The sequence below is a fragment of the Anser anser genome, assembly GCF_964211835.1.
Source record: "Anser anser genome assembly, chromosome: Z".
Taxonomy (NCBI): Eukaryota; Metazoa; Chordata; class Aves; order Anseriformes; family Anatidae; genus Anser; species Anser anser.
Window position 1 is genome coordinate 44,167,909 of NC_139723.1, and position 22,126 is coordinate 44,190,034.

At 43.2% G+C, this 22,126-nt stretch overlaps 1 protein-coding gene across 2 annotated transcripts in view; it reads right to left on the bottom strand.

The window, feature by feature from the left end:
• NTRK2 (neurotrophic receptor tyrosine kinase 2) overlaps nt 1-1,988 on the bottom strand; it is a 202,575-nt gene extending 200,587 nt beyond the window's left edge. For both annotated transcript variants that reach the window (XM_083818799.1, XM_083818798.1), the window contains exon 1: nt 1,156-1,988. In XM_083818799.1, the coding sequence (XP_083674925.1) occupies nt 1,156-1,376 (221 nt within the window). In that variant the 5' untranslated portion in view covers nt 1,377-1,988. The remainder of the gene's footprint in view (nt 1-1,155) is intronic.
• Nucleotides 1,989-22,126: the final 20,138 nt, after the last annotated feature.

Here is a 22,126-nt window from a genome sequence, read left to right on the forward strand (position 1 = left end):
GAAAGGTAGCCCAGGGGTTCTAGAATTAAGCTAATATCACACAATATTTCATGGCATTTTTGTATTGTTTCTAAAGAAAGATGAAAGAGGAGAAGGGAATAGAAGAAGATGATAGAAGAGAAGGAAATAGAAATTAAACAGTGAGAAAACTGTATGGATTTGGGGCAAAAATATTCTGGATTTTTTTACAATAGAAATGTTGTGGGTAACAATCCAGAAACAGCAGGGGCTGGGGAAGATAGACAAAACAGCTTTAGAAGGCTTTTTCTCCAGGTCCTGTACGCCCAGTAGCCGAAATTTTTGCTCAGCAAGAGTCTTTGCACCTTTTCTCAGGCAACCTATGTGGATGCCACAGAGTACAGAGGCTGTTAAAGGATTTAGGATTGAACATGAATCACTACACAACTCCCTCACCGACTATCAGCTGCAGGCAAACAAGGATGGAAAAAACACGACCGTGAGAGAAAAAAACAAAAAACTTTTCGCACCTTCCTCGCTAATAGTGAGGGTTTCCTAATCCTCCAGCACTCAGAGCAAAAGTCTCATTTCCCCACAGGCTCAGCATTTTCTCCTTCAAGCCACCTTATGGAGAAGGGCAAAGCAGGCTTGCATGCCTATGGCCAGGGCAAGGAAGATAGTTTGCTCTCCCTTTCCCTTTCATCAGAATGTGCCGCATCCCTACCTTTCTCTTTTCCTTTTTTTTTTTTTTTTTTCCACTTGAAAAAGGGAATTGAAAAAAGGAGAGACCAGTGACGGGGGTGAAAGCCACCCATCGAAACCAGCAGGAATAAACCGTGGCCGCGAAACTGAAATCGATGGATTAATTAAAAACCCGCTGCCGCCGCAGAGGTGAGGCAGAGGCCGGAGGCCGCAGCCCAGCGCCCGCCCCGCGGATGCTCCGCGGCCGGCGGCGACCCCCGCGCCCTCCCCGCGCTCCTGGGAAGCCGCACCGGGGGCCGGCGGGATGGGTCGTCCCGCCGGCCTCGCAAGGGCATCTCCGTGAGGCCGAGCCCACGGAGATGGGGCTAAATCACGGCCGCGCTCTCAGGCTCCCGGCCCCCGCGGCTGCCCGCGGAGCGAGTGCCCTCCCTCGCAGGGAAGCTGCCCGCCGTCCCCCCAGCCAGCAGCCCCCCATCCCGGCCGTGCCGTACTCACATCTCGGTGACATTGTCGCCCTCGGCGCTCCGCTGCGGCACGGGGAAGGAGGAGATGCCCGGCACCGGCTCGGCGCACCAGATCCGCCAGGAGCTGCAGCGGCAGGACGCGGGGCAGCCCAGAGCGCCCCGCCAGCAGCCCAGCACCAGGCAGCACAAGCCCCACAGCCTCGCCAGGCCGGGGCCCGGCCTCCGCCGGCTGGATACCGTGCCTCCCCCCATCACCCCAGCGCTGCCCGACGGCCTCCTCGGGATGCTGCGGAGGGTGCGCAGCCTTCCGCGCCGCGGGCCGGCACCCCGCGGCCGGGGCTCACATGGGCGCGCCGCAGCCGCAGCCGCCGCCGTGCCCGACCGGGGGCTACGAGGGCCGGCGGGACTCAGGAGGGAGCCGGCACGGCTCGGCACCTGCCCCGGCCCCGCGGGTGGGCAGCGGCGCCGCCTGCCCCCGCGGCGGCTCCCGATGATGCTGCAAAACGCGCGGAGCGGCAGGGGCAGGTGGCGGAGGCTGCGCTCCTACCTGCGGGGGCTCGGGCGGCCGCTGCCCGCGGGAGGGATGGAGAGAGGGAGGGAGGGAGGGACGGAGAGAGGGAGGGAGGGAAAGAGGGAGGGAGGGCGGGGAGGGAGGGCGCAGCCCGCGGCGGCGGCGGCGGCGGGGCTCGGGGCGCCGTGCTCGCCGCTTTACGCACCGTCTCCTCCTCCCTCCAGCTGATAATAAAGCAGCCCCGGCTCCTGCTCCAGCCCAAGCCGGGGAGCTGCCGGCAAAGTGACGTGGGGCTGACGCAGAGAGGGGCAGAAACTCCACAAAATGAGCCTGAAATCCAAAAAAAAAAAAAAAAAAGCGACAGGGGAGGGAGGAGGGGGGGGTGGAGAGGAGGGAGAGAAGGGAGGGTGCCGAAGATTAGATACCAATAGGCAGTCTGCGCCTGAGCCTTCACTCACGCACGCACATAAACACAGACTCGCACACGCGTACACACGCACACGGACAGTCGCGCACACGCACTCACACCCCCGCGGATGAGGAGCGCCCCGCCGTCAGTGCGGGCTCCCCGCTCCGCCGGGCGCCGTGGGGGGCCCCGCTCCGCGGCCCCGTGTGCCCCAGGACAGGGTCACCTCGCCGAGGGGCACCGGGCATCCCCTCCAGGGCGGGGGACGGCGGCACCCCTCTCGGTGGGGCGATAAAAGGGGCCGCTCTAAGACCCCTGCGAGGCTGCGGACGAGCGGCCCCCCGACGCCCCGCTGTTTCCCCGGGCAGCCTCGTCCATCCCGCAGCATCTCCGCGGTCTGGAGAGCCGGTTTTGCGCTCTCTTCCCCCCGGCTGCGGGTTTTCCGCAGCGGTTTCGGTGTCCCGCAGCCCGCCGCAGTGCCCGGCGCTGCGCGCTCCGCAGGCGCCACCGCGCGTCCCGCCGCCGCCGTGCAGCGCCCCGGGGCCGCCAGCCCGCACCGCGATCCCCCCGCACACGGGCACGGCTGAATAAGGTCAGAGCCCTGAGGCAGGCGGTAGCCCCCGCAGCCCATCGGGGTGCCCCCCGCCTCGGGGCGGCTGGGGGAGGCCGGCTCTCGGAGCTGAGGGTCGGTGTTTTCGGGCAGGGCTGACCCAGGCGTGTGCACCGCAGGTTTACAGAGAGAGTGATGGGGGAAATTGGGCCGAATGACAACGATGTCGTTCTTCTCATGTCTGAAGTGGTGCTCTTCCTGTCCCGATAAATAACGGGCAGACCTTGCTTCGTGTTGGCAGAGTGCTCACTTGCCTCTATACCATTACATCCAAAGGTGGTGATGGCGCATTCTGATGAAACTACCCGAGCTTGGTATTTCAGAATGAGTAATTCAGAGCTCCGCTGCTGAATTCAAGAAAGAATGGCTACAGAATTTTTGTTACAAAAGTACAGAACAGGTAGTCAATACGCTGTTTAGAAAGTGCTCAGGAATCAATTTGATATGGCACTTATTAATTGAATGAACACTCCGTTCTTTTTGCATTTCTCAGGCTACAGAAAAAATCCAATTCTTACAGGGTACGTTCATAGGCCTTGCATTCATAGTCACAGGCAGGGTTGGGTTTGCTCTTAAATAACATCTTGCTAACAAAGCCATAGCCATACCTAGCTGTAACTCTGATTCATGCCTCTCTATAGGGCAATGAGTGAAAATTAGATAAAGAAACATAAACGAAAATATTGTCAATCATGTTACCATATTTAGGACAAATTTATTAGAAATGTATGTAGGATTATTATATAAATACTTGTATCCTATTTGGAATGTATCTCTCCCTTGCCAAGTCCAGCATTCTGTCATTTCTAAATAAAACATGATCAAGAGAGTCCCAGGAAATAAGAAAGCCACATAATGCAGCATAAGAACATGAAAGGACCATAGAAGATATTACTCAAGTACAAGACATTTTGTCTACAAGTAACACAACACTGGAGAAAAAGGCATTAATTTAAAGTGTCATTTTTTTTCTAACGAGAAATGTTCATAGAAGTGTAGCAAGTAAGATGATCATTTCAAGGGACAATCTTCTAGGTACAATCCCAGTAGGATGGGATTTTTAAAGGATTTGGAGAAAAATGTTTAAGAGGAAAAGAGCAGAAAGATTACTGGCACGAATGGCAATATGATTCCATTTTCGCAAAAGCTTGGGAAAGGTCTCTAATGCAGGACAGAAGTAAAGTTTCCAAATCTTTTTGAAAGTGGCTGCAAAACCTAAATTAGTGTTCGCACAAATCTGTTTACAACTTCAAAAAATATGTCTATTTCCCTATCTCTTCTGGATGAATACAAAGACATCAGCTCTTAAAGACAGGAAATACTTATTGTAATACTCCTGGTGATTTTATGACAATAAGCTTATGCTTATGTAATCACATATAGGCACATATTGGACCTTATTACTTCACAGACATTTCAAGTCTGTTTTCTAAGATTCTAGGAAATTGAAAAGTTCTCAAAGTTTCAGATAAAACCATGCAGTTCAATCAAACTGGCTCATTATGTCATTCAATAATGTTGGAAGAGTGAAGTTCTGTAGGTAAGACCTCGAACTTGTAAAGCTGCAGGTAAATGTTAAATGATACTATAGCACATATTAGAAAACAGTCTTATCACCTGTTATAGAAGGTATTGGTTTGGATTTCCACAAGAGCATTGCTGAGCTGTGTGATAATCCTTTCCTAGAAGGGTTGGGACTTACCAACATAGATTGCTGATATCGAAAATGACCAGATGTCAAAGTGCATTGGTAAAATACCAAATTCCATTAAATATATATTCCCCGCTCCCAACTTAGCATTTTATCAAAATAGGTTGGTGGGCTGGAATAGAGATGGAAAGTACGCACAGTGAAAGCTAGGGAGTGCTCCACCTAGAAATACCATGGCTGGCCTGCAGTACTGGGGGAAGGAGCAGTTCTTTCACTAAGCACAGCTAGATGCTTGGAGTCTTTTAATTCTAGATTTAAAAAAGGTGAGCTGCACAAAGAATTGATGTGATAAATTGTAACTTTATTTCCACGTGAAGGTTTTTATTTATAAAGGTAACACCACTCTCCTATGCTTTTTCTCATAAAGAAAGTAGTAAAGAACTGCTTAAATACTTCCTATGAACTATTACTTAAAGGAGAAGTGCAACTAAGCCACCAGAGAAAAGTAGCTTTCTGGTAGTTCTGTGAGAGCACACATCATTCCAGAGGTGTTAAAACTAGAACAAAGACTTTTAAGTACAACAAGGCTATAGAGTGTGGTCAGAAGCCTAAAAAATACAAAGTCTGAGCTAGGATTGAAAGAACTGTCTTTGTTCAGTGTGCAAAATACTGAAGGGAGGTGCAATAACACTCCTGAAATATGTAAAGGGCTGTGCAAAGTGATAGGTGATGATTTCTTTCATTGTCTGTGAGACACAACAAAAACTAACAGACTTGATTTACTGCAAAGAAGATATATGTTAGACATTATGAAAACTTTTGTACGGTAAGCATAACAAATAGATAACCACGGAGAACACTGGAATCTCAAACAATTGAGCCTGGTTAGAGCAGTGAGGAAAGCGTCTCCCCAGAGCAGGTGAAGCAGAGTCAAATTTGCCATTGGTAGGTGAAAACAAGTAAACAGCTTTGCAGAGATTGCAAGTTCCCTTGCAATACACATTTCTTTGTCCATTTTTTAACTACCACATTTCAAGTTACGAGAGCACATTTTTCTGAATATGTTAGAAGCAAAACCAGAAGATGCTGAAATAGAGTGTTTTCTTGAAATTACTGTTACCTGAAATGGAGCTTGATCACCCCAAAACCTTAACTCATGCAGTGTATATCTTTGTATATCACAGCATAGAAATTACAGTAAATATTTGTAAAAGTGCAAGAACAGACTTGTAGAAAAGAGGCAAGAGCTGAAACTCAAAGAATCTATGTGAGAGTACTGTTATTTAGGTGGAAGAATAAGGAACTGTACCACAGAGCCTGGGGAAAGGTGAGGGCATGAATTGTGTGTGTACTGAGGTATCCTTTCTCGTCCAAAGGCATACACACATAAAGACCAGTCTTACATACCAACACCAAAACTGCATAGAAGCTTTGCATCTTAGCTGTTTACATTTTTGCTTGCATTGTTTGCATGTTTGCTTATTGTTTGGCAATTCCTAGCTGTCAGAGGAGAGCTCATAGGAACTCTGGATTTTATCAGAAACCCTTTGTTTTCCAGAGAAATATGCTAATTCTAATGCAACTTTCCACATGAATAATTTCTTGCATTCAAAATGAACCTGTGGTCAGCGAGACACATTCATACCATGACCCAGAGCAAGCATATTGAACATCTGCCAGGCTAGTATGTATGTGGAGATGTACTTGTCCCTCTTCCCAAAGTCCCCACATCCTTTACCCCTGTGACAAAAATCAGCTTCCACACAACTCCTTCAGAACTTCCTCAAAGCACAAGGCAGTCTGTAAGTGCCCTAGCCCAGCTTTTACTATTTACAGTATTCCACCTGTTCACAGGTTTATCCAGATATTTGATCATCGCTGATTTTGCACTCCTGAATAATGCAAGCATTTTCTCCTTCTCTGCTTCAAGCAGTTGATCAGTGCTTATTGACTTTAAAGTGAAGATGAATCCTGCCACCTTGTGATCAAGAAAATTAGCACACCATTTTGTTTTGTGAGGAAGGGAAGACGGATGGAAGGGGAAAGGAAAAGTTAACTGTACCTACAATATTTATAACAAGACAGGAATTAAATGAGAGCCTGAAGGCCTAATGGTTGAGTCCAGCTGGTAATGGCTTGCTGGGGCCTCCTCACAAGTGCAATCGCTCTGCTAGGAGCACTCTTCACACTGCAGCGTGCCACTTTTCTTATATCCCCACAAAGTTTCAAAGATGTGGGGTTTCAGTGGCCTTGCCAGTGACCTAATAATGAAAGCAAGGCACTTAACCCAGCCTCTTGGACTGTAGTCAGTTTCTGTCTGATGGCCAGAGGTATGAATCACAGAGCTCCTGGTAACTCCATGTTTCAATTATTTGCAGTGTGCTACAAAGGGTAGCGCTACATGCTTTTCATCACAAAGCAATCACATCATGGGGTAGAGGGAAGGATTCTCCTCATTTACAAAACTAAGCTAGCATTAGTGGAGGAGGCAGTAAAAGGCATGAACTTCCATTTTCTGCAGAAGTCCAAGGCAGCACTCTTTCTGTCTCTGTCTGATGGGACTTCACAGGAGCTGCCTACTGTCTGGATCACTGTAAGTTCCTACCCCTACTTCACTCTATTTTGTCCACCACTTTTCTGAGTCACTCTGCAGACAGCTAAGCAGGACAGCTGATTGATTCTACATATAACCGTTAAACTGCCTTCTGGACACCTCTGACAGCAAATGTTAATGGTGTTTTCACCTATGAGATGTCAGCAACAGGAATGCCAAAGCAGCTCTAACACTGCATTTGCTGGTTGTGTCAAATGCTATTCATTCAACTTTTTATCAAATGTATGGACTTGCTCAGTTCACAGAAATCATTTTTCCCTCAGATAATCCAGCTGACTTTCCTTATGCCTGTTTGCACACACATATTTTGCTATGGAAGACTTGCTTGTCTTTCTGATTACAAGGGTTCAACAGGTGGAAATTGCAAACATAATAAAAATCTGAAAACAAGTTGACAATTTTCTCCCAGTTTAAAAACAGCCCAAATAGTAAGGATCTGGGGGACATGATAAACTGATGAAATTCTGCATCCCCTTTTACAGCAATTAGTGTAAGCAGTAAAAAAATAAACAAGCAACCCCCCAGTCTTTGTTATACTAATTGAAAGGTTCAAAAATGACCTGAAAACTTAGCTGTAGCAACATTTCAAGTCAACTTCAGTTGGTATCACAAATTACTGACTAACTACTACTGACATTGTTTGTTGTCACCCATTCAAACAGACTACATACCATGAATGTGTATCACTCAAGACTGTAAGGGTAGAACACGATTTTTAACTCCTTACCTTCTAGGCTATATATGGTACACCAACCTGAAGAAGGAAATAGTTTGTTGCTCAAGATAGAAATCATTTAATTTATGATGCAGATATGCTTGACATGGCCATGCTACTTTCTCATTTGAACTGGGGTCACATCTCCTTCCAGAGGCTGTTACTCCAAGGGAAAATATTGTATCTACAATTGCACTTATTGCTGATGGCACAGGAGGGACATGGTAACCCTGTTCCAAATCGACAGATGGTGTCTGAACGTGCCTCTTCACACACTAGCATAGACAACAGCCATGAACAGAAATAAGCAGTCAAACTAGTAGATACCTAGAAGGTCAGAAATCAATAGTTTCTGACTGATTGGTTTAGGACTGAGAGATCCTGATGGCCTGCACCACAGAGGTGAATGGAGGTAATTCTTCCACTAAGGTTATGGATGATGTATTATGAATAGTTTGGTAATTCTAATCTCCTTGATCTGAAAGTATGGCAGCACTCTTTTTTTTTTCTTTTTTTTTTTTTCTTCTGCTGCTGCTTAATTTTTTCTTTTGTTAAGTTAAAGAAATTACATGATATTCACTATTTTTAAGACCAAGAAAGAGGGAAACAGAACTATTGTTATAAAAGACCCACCAACTTCTCTTACAGAACAGTAAAATATTCTGCTCTCCAAAAATGGTTGTCTCCTTCCCTGCTTATAAAATCATCTCTTGATGCTGATAATTTCTGTGCCAACCTCTAGCCTGACATAAGAAAATGTATTGACAAGTTTGCTGCTAAGCCACTCTAATGGCAGCTTTTTTGGTCCCTTTCAATTTTGATTTCAGGATTTAGTCTGCAATGGAATCTATGAATATCCTTTTGGTTAATACCTTTTCTACCCTGCTGTTTCTCTCTCTCCATCAGCTATGGATAAGACCACACCCTTGCTGATTATTCTCTGTGGCTCCCCAGCCTTTGCTGACCACCAAGACATTGTGCCTTCTCCCCATCTCCTCTGGATCCTTTTCTTTCCAACAATGCCTAGATTTTGTCACAGGGAATAAGGGATTCCCTTACATAATGCTAATGTTCTGCAGGTTTCTATGGTACTTCCACTTGGTTTCCCACAGCAACCACACAGTACAGGAGACATTTTGAGCTGTACCATCGTCATCACTTCTTAGTCCTTTTCCTAAGATTCAGATAATATTGGTTCTTCATGCTGTCAGTGTCCAGGCTCCACTTGGTGACAGTTTTTCTGAAGTTCAAACAAAGTTTCCTTGTGTTTTTCAACATCTGAAAACATGGAAGAGTTGATAGCTACCGTCTATTCACTGAGAGTATCATAAAAGTACACAATCTGAGAACATTTAGGTTTTGTAAGTGCGAGCATGAATTAATCTCAGTATTTTTGGTACCTTCTCTAAATTGCTTGCTAAAGCACAGTACAGCTGCCTCCCCCTATCAGCAGAGTTTATTCTGTGAAGCACAGTACCTACAGTTCTGCACAGGAAGCAGGGCCTGTTGACTGCTAAGAGGATTCACATTCATTTAAGGTGAATTCAACTTACAATTTAAAGTTAATAAAAGTTTCCTATTGCCATAACTTTAGCTTATCTATCCTGCACAGCTTAGTACTCTAGAGTTAAATGCTGTTCAAATTTTACTTTTTTACCTTGGCCTTCTGTTCTATCTGTTAGCCTGAACTGATAATGCAGAAGTTTTATACCTACTTTCAGTGGAATTTGCTAGAGCTTTTTGTAGAGATTATCTTTTTTAGATGTATGAAAATTCTCATTAATGTACTCCATTCGAGCCCAACATACTTGGTTATATTCCCTGTAGCTTTTTTTTTCTACATTGAGCGTTGATGCATGAACTTTCACTAAACATATTTTTATGTTAAGCATTTCATGCAAGAATTACAGAGAAAAAAAAAAAGGAATGAAAGGGGTGGTTCTTTCTTGCTCACCACTGTCAACACAAACTGAAGATTTGCTTTCCTTTACCATAGTTTATTAAACACTTTCAAAACCTCAAATCAAAGTCTGCATTCTAGTTAACTGAGTTTTTTCTAGCGACATGATCCAAATCTTGTCCATAATCAATGTCTACCTAAGTTCATTGGTCTTTGGGTTACGCTGTAATTTTGTATAAGTAATGGCTACAGACTTCCTTTGCCCACCAGCAGACTTAACTCAGCAGATTTCTGAGAACACGCCACGAGCCAGCCCCAATTACCCTTCCAAGCACTACCTTGCACTCAGTGATTCAGCTGCTCCAGCTCTTTGGCTGGGTCCCTGTGTCTTAGGATGGTTCCCTCATTCCAAAAGAAATCTGTAGATTTTAACAACACTTCTACCAGCAGCAAGGTGCAAAGGCAGATCAGGACCTTCTATTGAGGGTGCCAATATGATGTATTTAAACTTGGGTTTGCTCCATTATTTGCAGTTTCATCATTCATTCTACACCTCCTCTTTTCAGATGTTTGTACATTTATTTGCCTTTTACATGAGCCACGTCTTCAGGATCTGTTTCTGGCAGAAGTACTTCTTTATGGCTTCTCTTTTTCCCTGGATTTCAACTGTCATGTATCACACCTCACTTGCACCATAGGCCTTCCCCCAAAGTTTTTGGCTAAGTACAGATATTTGGGTAGACTTCTGGAGTTATTTCCAATTCCAGTGACACAACATTAGCAGCTTTCACATGCCTGCCAGACACATATCTTTCTGTCTCTCCAGTTGTTTCAGGGTTTTCAGTCCATCCCAGCTACGGAAAAAGCAGATGAAATAAACTCCCCCTGCAACAGGGAAAGGGGCACATCTAATGTTGATGCACTGCTCCCCATACCTAGGAGATGAAGTCTGCATTACATGGGCCTAACTTACTCATCACAAATACCACTGGGTACTGTACATTCTTGTTTTGCCTCTGCAGCATGAATTCTCTGATTTTGTTAGAATTTGGTCGGGCACCTAGAAAAGAAGCTAAAAGAAAGACAAAGGTCTTAAAGCCTATTAATATCAAACATCAAACAGTAGCATTTTCTAGCTGTGCCATTGTGAAGACCTCTCCTGAAGAATGGTCATCTTCTGACTTAGATACATTTTCCTCAGTAACAGAGGTTGGCTGTAGCAACAGGATTCATCTTATTACATGCAGACATTTACAGCATCACTCTATGTTCCTTTTGTATTTAACAGGACGAAATGGACGGTGCCTGACACATTTCATAGAATCATATAATCATTCTGGTTGGAAAAGACCTCCAAGATCATCTAGTCCAACCATTAACCTAGCACTACTATTAAACTATGTCCCTAAGCACCACATCTGCACGTCTTTTGAATACCTCCAGGCATGGTGAGTCCACCACTTCCCTGGGCAGTCTGTTCCAACACCCCACAACCCTTTCAGTGAATATTTTTTTCCTAATATCCAGTCTAAACCTCCCCTGGTGCAACTTGAGGCAATTTCCTCTTGTCATATCACTTGTTGCTTGGGACAAGAGACTGATCCCTATCCCCCTACAACCTGCTTTGAGGTAGATGTAGAGTGTGATAAGGTCTCCCTTAAGCCTCCTTTTCTCTAGGCTAAATAACCCCAGTTTCTTCAACTGCTCTTCATAAGACTTGTTCTCTAGATACTTCACCAGTTTTGTTGCCCGTCTTTGGACACACTCCAGCACCTCAATGTCTTTCTAGAATTGAGGGGCCCAAAACTGAACACAGTTCTCAAGGAAATCACTTCCCTACTCCTACTGGACACACTATTTCTGATACAAGCCAGAATGCTGTTGGCCACCTGAGCACACTGCTGGCTAATATTCAGCTGCCTACTGACCAATACACCCAAGTCCCTTTTCACTGTGCAGCTTTTCCAGCCACTTTTCTGACAGCCTGTTGCATTGCATGGGGTTGTTGTACCCCAAGTGCAGGACCTGGCACTTAGCCTTTCTGAACCTCATACAGGAGGCCACAGCGCATCTGTCCAGGCTATCCAGATTCCTCTGCAGAGCCCTCCTACCCTCAAGCAGATTAACACTCTCGCCTAACTTGGTGTCACCTGCAGAGTTACTGAGGGCACACTCAGTCACCTCATCTAGATCATTGATAAATATATTGAGGAGAACTGGCCACAGTACAGAGCCCTGGGGGACACCATTAGTGACCATATAGTAGATGTCTAAATAGTTCAGATGGATCATGTCCTGAAAGTACCTGTTTCTCCATTGACTGCAAGAGATCTTTGGGTGATTATCTAGATTTGGAAGACTGTTTTCCAGATAGGTACATTTAAGTGGATGCAGATCCTGGAGAGAGTTCAGTCTTTGAACGACCCATTGAGGAAATCTCAGCTGATGTGCCTGTAAATATTTAGAGGCTACAGGCACTACAAACAATAGTACCTTGACTCGTGGATCATAATTCCCAGACAAAAGAATTTTTTTTTACAAGTCTTAGCCATCTTTTATTTCGGTCAATAAAATATAAAAGGCTAGGAAGAACATTCGTCATAAAAACAGTAAGAAAAATCCCCCACAAATTCAGGTGCATCATATTCCAATAGTGTTTGCATGCCTACAACATTTAGTTCATTGACCGGTAGCCAGTAACATCATGATTCAAGCAGAAGATTGTCTCTTCATCATGTCTACATGTAGAGGAACTACTTGGCCAGCTGTGTGACTGTTCAGCAACAACAGTAGATGTCTGTTTTCCAAGATCCACCTCTGTAGAATTCAACCCAGTTTTTGCCTTTGGTATATAATCTCGGTCTTCCTATGATTTTGGAGTAATTGATTGCATTTTCCCTGCTGAATCCCAGCTATACAAACTCTTCAACCTCTCCTGATCAGTGGCTGAAGACATTATGTATCCTCAGGAAGCCAAGTCAGTTCTGAAACCCATGTCCAGAATCTAGCCCTGAAGTCCATGTCCTTGTAGCCCAGTCCTGTTTGATTTCTTTATCCACCACAGAAACCCTTTCTTTTCTTGTACTGTCCTGGCTAGTATGCAAAATCTAACATTTCTTGTGATGTAATATTTTCCTTATAGCCCCTGCACTTGGGACTAGACACCTCGAATGCAGTATGCTTCTTGGCACAGGATTGTGCCTCATCAGAGTTTTGTGCAGTCATGTCAGCCAGGGATTACCCAGGTATAGCTAAGAATAATTTTCTCTAGTCATGGTTCACACATGGCCAAATCTAGATTATGTTCTGGTGTCACCCTTTAATGCAGGTACACCTTACATACAGTTGGATGTACTATCTTTTTTGGCAACCACAACTGCTGAGCCAGTCTTGACCTTGCTGCAGCTATAGGGTTTCCACCAGGTCTGGGACAGGTATGTCTGGCCTCACTGCTGCTATTTGCAAGACTAGGACTGGAGGCTATGGTGCTTATGGTCAAAAAGAGATGTGATTTTTTCCAGCCCTTTTTAAGGAAATAGGTTCGACTTTCTACTTCATGTTGCACATATATCCACATTATCTCTTCTAGGGAGGCTCAAGAGGAGTCACTGAAATCCAGTTTAGTCTTTCGTCCCATCACAATTTATCAGAGTGCATCTTGTCTGTATTTGTTTCATAGGATGGACCTTGCACTGTAGTACCTGCATTTTTTTTAACCAGAGGTGGGATGGGGTAGTTGAAGAGTTTCCCAGGGATTCACTCTTCCACAGATTCCAGTCATAAGAGCCTGTACAATGTACACAATCCCTTTCTTTGCTGTTTGAACCAGGAGCAATATTTCCTGAAAGGAAGATGGCCTGATGGTTAAAAGGTTAAAAGCTTTGTTAAACATGTATGTGTGTTGCCATTGATTGTGGATTTGATGGTATTTAAGTGTACTTTGAAATGAAACCACTGATGTAGGGCCCTCTCTTTGTCATCCTTACTCAATTCCAGTGTGAAATAGCCTAACACATTGTCAATTTATTAATTGACCACAGAGAGGGGGTCAAAGGACTGAAGTACATGGGTGGTAATTACTGTGGTTTGATAAATCTGGGTAAGTGAAAGTTCACTATAGCTTCAGTGTAACTTTTTATGTAGTGAGAAAACTAACAAAAATCTGGGGCTACGTTTACACAACACATATGATACAGCTGAATGCCAAAAGATCTTGTCAGGTCATTATCTTTAAAGCTCAGATCTGGAGATGGTGCTTCAGGAGCTTGTTTGATTTGGCAGGCCAACATAGACTCAGCCACATGTGGGAATAAAAAAAAGAGTCACCATTTTGAAAAGCAGATGAATATGATCATTAATATGGTGATGTGTTTAAGTGGAGCTCTTTTTATTGTTTTGTGGTTTCAACTCTTGTAGAAAAGTCTATGTTTTTTTGTTTGTTTGTTTATTTTCTTGTTTTGTTTTGTTTTGTTGACCAGATGTTAAAAGAAGTTCTTTACCTTTTATTCTTTAGTTGCACTTGGATTTCTAAAATTTGTATTTAATTCTTAAGGTAAGATAAATGAGGAGTAAATGTAAACAGCAATAACACAGATGATGTATACATGATGTAATAATAAAATGAGTGTGTTATTCAATTATTAATAGATTGTTTTTATGATAAATACATAAACCATTTTTGTTTAATATTAGAATTCCAACATATTATTTTTCACAAATATATAAACATTTATATTCCAAGCCTACATATAACAAATAATATATTTATCACGTTGAGAGAATTAGTCTGGCAGCACTACCCCAGAAGCCACTGGTCCAGCTAGTCATTTGTAAAAATTCACAGATTCACAGATTCACAGATTTCTCTAGGTTGGAAGAGACCTCAAGATCATCGAGTCCAACCTCCGACCTAACACTAAGTACTCCACTAAACCATATCCCTAAGCTCTACATCTAAACGTCTTTTAAAGACCTCCAGGGATGGTGACTCCACCACCTCCCTGGGCAGCCCATTCCAATGCTTAATAACCCTTTCGGTAAAGAAGTACTTCCTAACATCCAACCTAAAACTCCCCTGTCGCAACTTTAGCCCATTCCCCCTCGTCCTGTCACTAGGCATGTGGGAGAATAGACCAACCCCCACCTCTCTACAGCCTCCTTTCAGGTAACTGTAGAGAGCGATGAGGTCGCCCCTGAGCCTCCTCTTCTCCAGGCTGAACAAGCCCAGCTCCCTCAGCCGCTCCTCGTAAGACTTGTTCTCCAGACCCCTCACAAGCTTGGTCGCCCTTCTCTGGACTCGCTCGAGCACGTCCATGTCCTTCCTGTAGCGAGGGGCCCAAAACTGAACACAGTACTCGAGGTGCGGCCTCACCAGAGCCGAGTACAGGGGCACAATCACTTCCCTCGACCTGCTGGCCACACTGCTTCTTATACAGGCCAGGATGCCGTTGGCCTTCTTGGCCACCTGAGCACACTGCTGGCTCATATTCAGCCGACTATCCACCAATACTCCCAGGTCCTTCTCGGCCAGGCAGCTTTCTAGCCACTCATCTCCCAGCCTGTAGCTCTGCTTGGGGTTGTTGCAGCCCAGGTGCAGGACCCGGCACTTGGCCTTGTTGAACTTCATGCAGTTGACCTCAGCCCATCGCTCCAGCCTATCCAGATCCTCCTGCAGAGCCTTCCTGCCCTCGAGCAGATCGACACACGCACTTAGCTTGGTGTCGTCTGCAAACTCACTGAGGGTGCACTGGACGCCCTCATCCAGATCATCAATAAAGATATTAAAGAGGACCGGCCCCAGTACCGAGCCCTGGGGGACTCCACTAGTGACCGGCCTCCAACCAGATTTGACTCCATTCACCACAACTCTCTGGGCCCGGCCATCCAGCCAGTTTCTAACCCAGCGAAGCGTACGCCAGTCCAAGCCCCGAGCAGCCAGTTTCTCGAGGAGAATGTTGTGGGGAACGGTGTCAAAAGCCTTACTGAGGTCAAGGTAGACCACGTCCACAGCCTTTCCCTCATCCACCAAGCTCGTCACTTGGTCATAGAAGGAGATCAGGTTCGTCAAGCAGGACCTGCCTTTCATAAACCCATGCTGACTGGGCCTGATCGCCTGCTTGCCCTGCAAGTGCCGCGTGATGACCCTCAAGATAATCTGCTCCATGAGCTTCCCCGGCACTGAGGTCAAACTGACAGGCCTATAGTTCCCCGGGTCTGCCCTCCGGCCCTTCTTATAGATGGGCGTCACATTGGCTAGCCGCCAGTCAACCGGGACCTCCCCCGATAGCCAGGACTGCCGATAAATGATGGAAAGAATTGTCTAAGATCAATTTACTAACACTAAGTATGTTATTTCTGGTGACCTAGAAATGCAAATCATAAGTACAAGAATGCAAACACTTTAAAGCTGACAAAACAAAAATCACATGCTTCTGTGAACAAAGCAGCATCCATGAAAATGTGTTTTGACTGTTCTTGCTTTTGAATTAACATCCTGTTCTTGAATATATGGGTTGATTCCTCAGAATTCACAGAGGCACATAAAGACCAAGGTCTTGTTTAAAAATTTGTACAACAATGTAAAAATAGGTTGTTATTAAATGCATGGAAGTTCTTCCTCTTCCTAAGATATGGTTTCATCAAGCCACTGTGTGCATTAACACAATCATATATGCAAATCCTAAGCAGTATCTACACAGGCAACTCAGTTACACTGAGGACACTGTTCAATTGCTACTCAGCAAATTGCTACACAGCAAATGTTGGGTAAGGATGATTCTGGGGAAAAACAAACCAACCAATAAACAAACAAAAACAAACGAACAAAAACCTTGGAAATGCTTCCTAATTGAGCCCCAACATAAGGGGACTTCATTAAATCAAAAGTATCTCTGAGGAACTGCAAAGAGACTGGAACACAGAGCTGGCTCACGTGTGCTACTAGAAAGCATTCAGTTGGTGTGGACAGGGAAGAGCAAAAAGACCTTTTACCTCAGTGATAATTGTTAGGACATGGAACAGTCTCCCAGGAGAAAAAAAAAAGTTGGAAACACCAATATTTGGTATATTAAATCACATTAAATAAAACACTAGAAACTCCACCATCGGAAATGGACTTCCACTGGTATCCTAATGCTCCAACCCTACTGCTGCCCAAATTCATAATACCCAATATCCTAATTTTCAAACCTGTGCCTACCACTTCTTTTTCAGATCATTTCCATGGTTATATAAATACAGAGTTGGGTCCAATCAACAGCTGAGATGTTTTCCATTTTGCCGAATGAGACAACTATCAGAACTTTTCCCGCAATTAAAAATTTTCTTTCTCTCTGCATTGGAAGGGGAAAAAAATCACAGAAAAAATAAATATCTCCATAAAGTCTACTTCGTTTCCTGTGTCATTTCTTGACTACCTTCCCTTCATAGAAGACAAAATCTTACATCCCAGAGCATCCCTTAGCTTTTTACTTTGGTGGTGTACATTGGCTCTGCTGGACTTCAGAAACTGAAAGAAAATGTACTTGACTGGAAAGTTGCCCAGTGGGCTGTTGCTGGCACATAATTCAGCATTTGACCTTTAAGCTGAATCTCAGTACAAAGTAGTGGATTCTTTTGAGGTTTTGCATGCATTTTGACTGTAGAGTGTGACAACACTGAGAAATGCAAAGTAATTGCTTCAATACAGCAGCGTTTTTACTCCTGCTTAAACGAAAACAATGCGAACAACAAGAGTAGTGTGCCAGCTTTAAGCAAAAGGTTAACACTGGAAGGTTCTTAATAGGGGCCTGGGGCACTGGTGTAAGTCAGAGTGTGCTGAGCCTTCAAAGCTGCCTTTATCGACAGTGTCAGTATCTCTTTGTCTGACAATAATGGCGCTAAAAACTCTGCTCATCACAAAAGATATAGTGAGACAAAAGGCCTGACTGGTCAATGAATTATCCTACTTTCGTGCCATGCTAACTCCTCTAAAAACAAGCAGAAGCAATGACAGCTAAATGAAGAAACAGGTGCAAATCCAGCTCATCTCAAGGCAAAGGTTTTGTTCATAAAAACATCTTCTTTTACTGAAACAGAGCACCAGACAATATTACAGAATCAGAGTCATGGAATGGTTTGGGTTGGAAGGGACGTTAAAACTCACCCAATTCCAACCCCCTGCCATGGGCAAGGGACACCTCCCACCAGACCAGGCTGCCCAAAGCCCCATCCAGCCTGGCCTTGAACACCTCCAGGGATGGGGCATCCACAGCTTCTCTGGGTAACACCACCCTCCAAGTAAAGAACTTCTTTCTTATGTCTTATCTAAATCTACCCTCTTTCAGTTTGAAACCATTACCCCTCGTCCTGTCACTACACTCTCTGATGAACAGTCCCCCCAGCTTTCCTGTAGGCCCCCTTTAGGTAGTGGAAAGATTACATGCTGTATTTTCTAAATGAAACTATGTTATAATCACCATAACAAACTACAGGAATGATATTGTACCTGTCTTAATTATGTGTTTATGGCAGTTGTCATCAGAGAGTTCCAACACAAGGTTTTGAAATTTTTATTGCATAGCATGCAAATGAAAAAAAAAAAAAGATACAATGTAATTTGAGGGACATTCTGCAGGAAGGCATGATCTTGGCAGAAGACCTTTTACTTCAGTCTCAAAATGAAGGCACTTTCTGGACAAAAGTTGTATCTAAAAATAGGAACAGGTTTTGTTGCAGGGTTTCTGAAAGAAGATGTTGGCTATATGCCATTTACAGACCTGTAGGCAAAGATAGGTGTGAATATAAAATGCATGCCTTGGAGTAATCCTAGACTTTGTAAATCATTCATCATCTGAAAGACGCTGGGTGTGTGTTGCCTCGTACCAGAGGGGAGTTCTAGGATCTTAATGAGACACAGGTATCAGAAAAATATGCAGAAGTGTTAGCCATTTGATTATATTTCCTGTGAGGCTGAAGAGATGCTGTGGAATTTATCCCTAGTAATGCAAGGCAATAACCTAAGACACTGAACTCAGACACTCCTGAGAGCTCATGTTCATAACCTTCAGTTGTGACACCAAACACTGGGTGACAAAAGCAGCACCAGTGGGGTCCATGTGATTGCTTCTCTCAGAAAGTGTCACCAAGATAATAAGCATTCCCCACGTGTGCCCAGAGATCCGGTGGTCCCTATTCCCAAACTCAGAGAGATTATTAACACACCAAAACACGATGCTAAATCACTACCCGAGGCAGTGCAGTGAGTTCAGAGAAAGCCAGAAACAGCTGGGTCACTGTAACCTGAAGTGTGTTCTGTTTTTCTTTTCTTTAACATTTACTCCTTTTGCAAATTATTTTATAAAAACATCATTTTGTACCATGAATTAAATTAAAACTTTTATTTTCCCACAGAAATAGTTACCTATAATTCCTCCCAGTAGATGAAAGAGAGGTGTGGTTTGCAAAAACATGGAATTAATATTCTTAATTACTCTTCATAATGGAAAATCTGACTGTGTTGAAAGTGACAAGAAAATTTTCACCTACTTTTGCAGAATCAGAATTGAACTTCAGAGACCCAGAATCAGATACAAAATTTACTGAAGACAGTGAGATTCTCTTAAAAATTTCAAGGGGAGAGATAGACTTTTTTTTTTTTTTAATCCCTCCCACAGGGCACACCTAAAGTCTAAGAAATTAACACCATTTCTGAATGCTCTGTTAAACATTTTCTCCCTCTCTGTATCCCATTCCCCTTCAAACGCTTTGAAATTCTTTGGGGCAATTCAAATCTCATTCAACAGAATGGGTTTTCTGATGACACTTTGACATGCTTTGTGTGCACCATCATCTTATGGAGTCCAGACCTTGTAACAAGAAATACAAGTTCCCGCAAATGTTGATCAGATTTCTATCTTGAGAGAGCAAAGTCATGGAAATTTTTATAACTATACCAAATATTGCTAGCCTGTGCATGGTGTGATTGCCCTTCCTGGATCAGAAACCTGAAGGTTTGGCTCACAGGCAGGGAGTTGGCCTCCTGTACAAAGCTGACATCATAATTAATTAAAAGGAAGTCACTGTACTGCTGGCATTCTTGAGATGAGGCATTAGTGTAGCACATTCTGGACAGCATCCAGTCTTACAAATGATATCACAAATTGCTTGGCACAGATACAAGCTCTCATCATTAAGGGAAAGTGCAAGAAAGCTATTGGGATTCCAACCGTAGTGTAAAAACAAACAAGGAAAAAATAAATAAAAACACCTCCCCCCCCCCCCCCAAAAAAAAACACCTCACAACATACAATTACTTATTCTTCAGGAAAAAAAAAAATCAGTCAATCAAACAAAAAATCACATTGGTATTTAATGGCAAGAAGTGAATTGCACCAGACTGCTACACTCTATACTAAGGGTTAGCAGTGACCACAACTCCTTCATCATAAATAGGAAAGCTTCTGTGTGCCCCCTAAAGTCCTTGCACTCCTCTCATATCACCACTCTTCAGTAATATGATATGTTTATTCATTTTCCAAGATAAAGCTGAGCATAGCTGATGTGCTTCTATTGATTCTTTTCTTCTGTATTTCTAGGCATTTTGTTTAACAATGATAGCAAATGGGTGAATAATACTGTCTGTTCTCAGCAGTGTCCACAGTCAGTTACTTTTTTAACTGTCTGTACTACTATTGGTTGATCATCCCCTGATCTCTCTTATTTCTCCTTTTAAAGCAGGTCTTCCCAGCAGGGCTGATGTCTGTGACAAAGCTTTTTTGATTCTGATTCCCAGAAGATGTGGAGAATGGACATTCTGGTGACTATGACTCAACCTTGGAAGCTGCTGCAAGTCCCAGCTCAGAAGTTCTCCTTCTTCCAGCTTGATTCAACAGCAGTGTAAAACAATTCTTGATCTCTGAACACTGCTCATTAATGAGAAAAAGAGGAAAGAAAGAAAGAAAGAAAGAAAGAAAGAAAGAAAGAAAGAAAGAAAAGAAAGAAAGAAAGAAAGAAAGAAAGAAAGAAAGAAAGAAAGAAAGAAAGAAAGAAAGAAAGAAAAAGAAAGAAACAATGTTAAGCAATCTAATTTGTGTTAGTAAATGTGCTTCACTGTAATGGCCAAAAGCACTATTTCTCTGCCATACTTTGCCTTTTTTCATAGTCATCCTATGTTCTGATTGGGATACAGATTCTAATTTCTGAAGGGAATAAGTGTATTTCTTTAGTTGTTTTTAGAGGATAAATTTACTAGAGCAGCTCATTAAATCACTAGCTTACTTGTTTCAGTTTCCTGGATCTACCTTATGTACATGCAGAGAAAAAATTGATTGCCAAAATGCAGAACATTTAGCTTCTGCTCACTGTCTTTCTTTAGTCAATACTTACTTTAACATGTAAGGCCTGATGTAGCCTTGTATCTATAATTATGGGATGAGTTCGTAAGTGCACAAATTAGCTTCTTTTTTTTTTTAATGGGGGTAGTAAAGGATAACTGGTACTTCAACAGATTGATTGGGAACATCAGACTCACACCCATGTCATTTGGTGCATCCCTTCAGGGTTGCACCATAAAAGAAGAGTTAGGTTCATCTTGAGCCATCTCTTGATCAGCAGCTGCTGTTAGACCTCTCTATATCCTGAGGTACTCTGTAATTCTGTGCCGCCGGTTCAGGATTAGGTGAATGAACTAAAAGGAAGGAGGGCAGGAACAGAAATTCCCAACATGATATCATATACTTTAAGCTCTAGATTTCTACAGTTGCTCAAAGGAGTTAAAGAGAAGTTGCTTAAGATTTTATTAAAAGTTCTAGAAAATCGTTAGTACTTATTTGAAAGAAAATAAACACAAGGAATTTTCATAAACCATAATGTACATCTGGCATGTAGAATGTTTTAAGAGATTTACATTTTCAAAAAGGATTTTGACTCTGTAGTCACTTGAGTAACTCCAAGTTAGTGTTCTGCCAAGCCAAATTCTTTTCAGTTACAGGATTTAACAAATAAAGTTGAAATAAAGAAAATGATGAATAACAAGTACGCAATCATGTTTTAAAGAGAAGAGCAGTATTTTATTTTCTTCAACTGCACAACTCTAACACAGTATAAAACATCTAAAAGTCAAAATCACACTACAAGGTAACCTCCTTTCCAGTTCTACATTTCAGTCACAGCCCAGTGATGAGTCCAGTCAAGAAAGCCTAGAGATTCCCAAAAGCTGAGTATCCAACCAGATTTTTTTGACAGTTTTTACTCCACTAGTTCACTACAGTTTTCTGCAGGAAACAATGATAGATAGAATTTCAAGCCATGGAGGTGACTTTACTTTCCTTTATTTTTCTTCCTTCCATTTCCCTTTGGCGTTTTGTTTGTTAGTTTGGTAGGTTGATTGGTTGCTTGTTTTGTTTATGTGTATGTGTCTGTGTGTACTTAACTGCAAATGAATGCATTTCCACCTTTATTTTCCCACTATCTTTCACTTGCATTAAAAGTTGATCTGTTTATTAGAAACCTCAGAAAGATCATTCACCTGGCATGTAGAACACTTAGGGAACAGTTGTTGCAAAAAAATATAAATCAGAAGCATCTGTGACATCCAATAAAATATTTAAACCAAAGT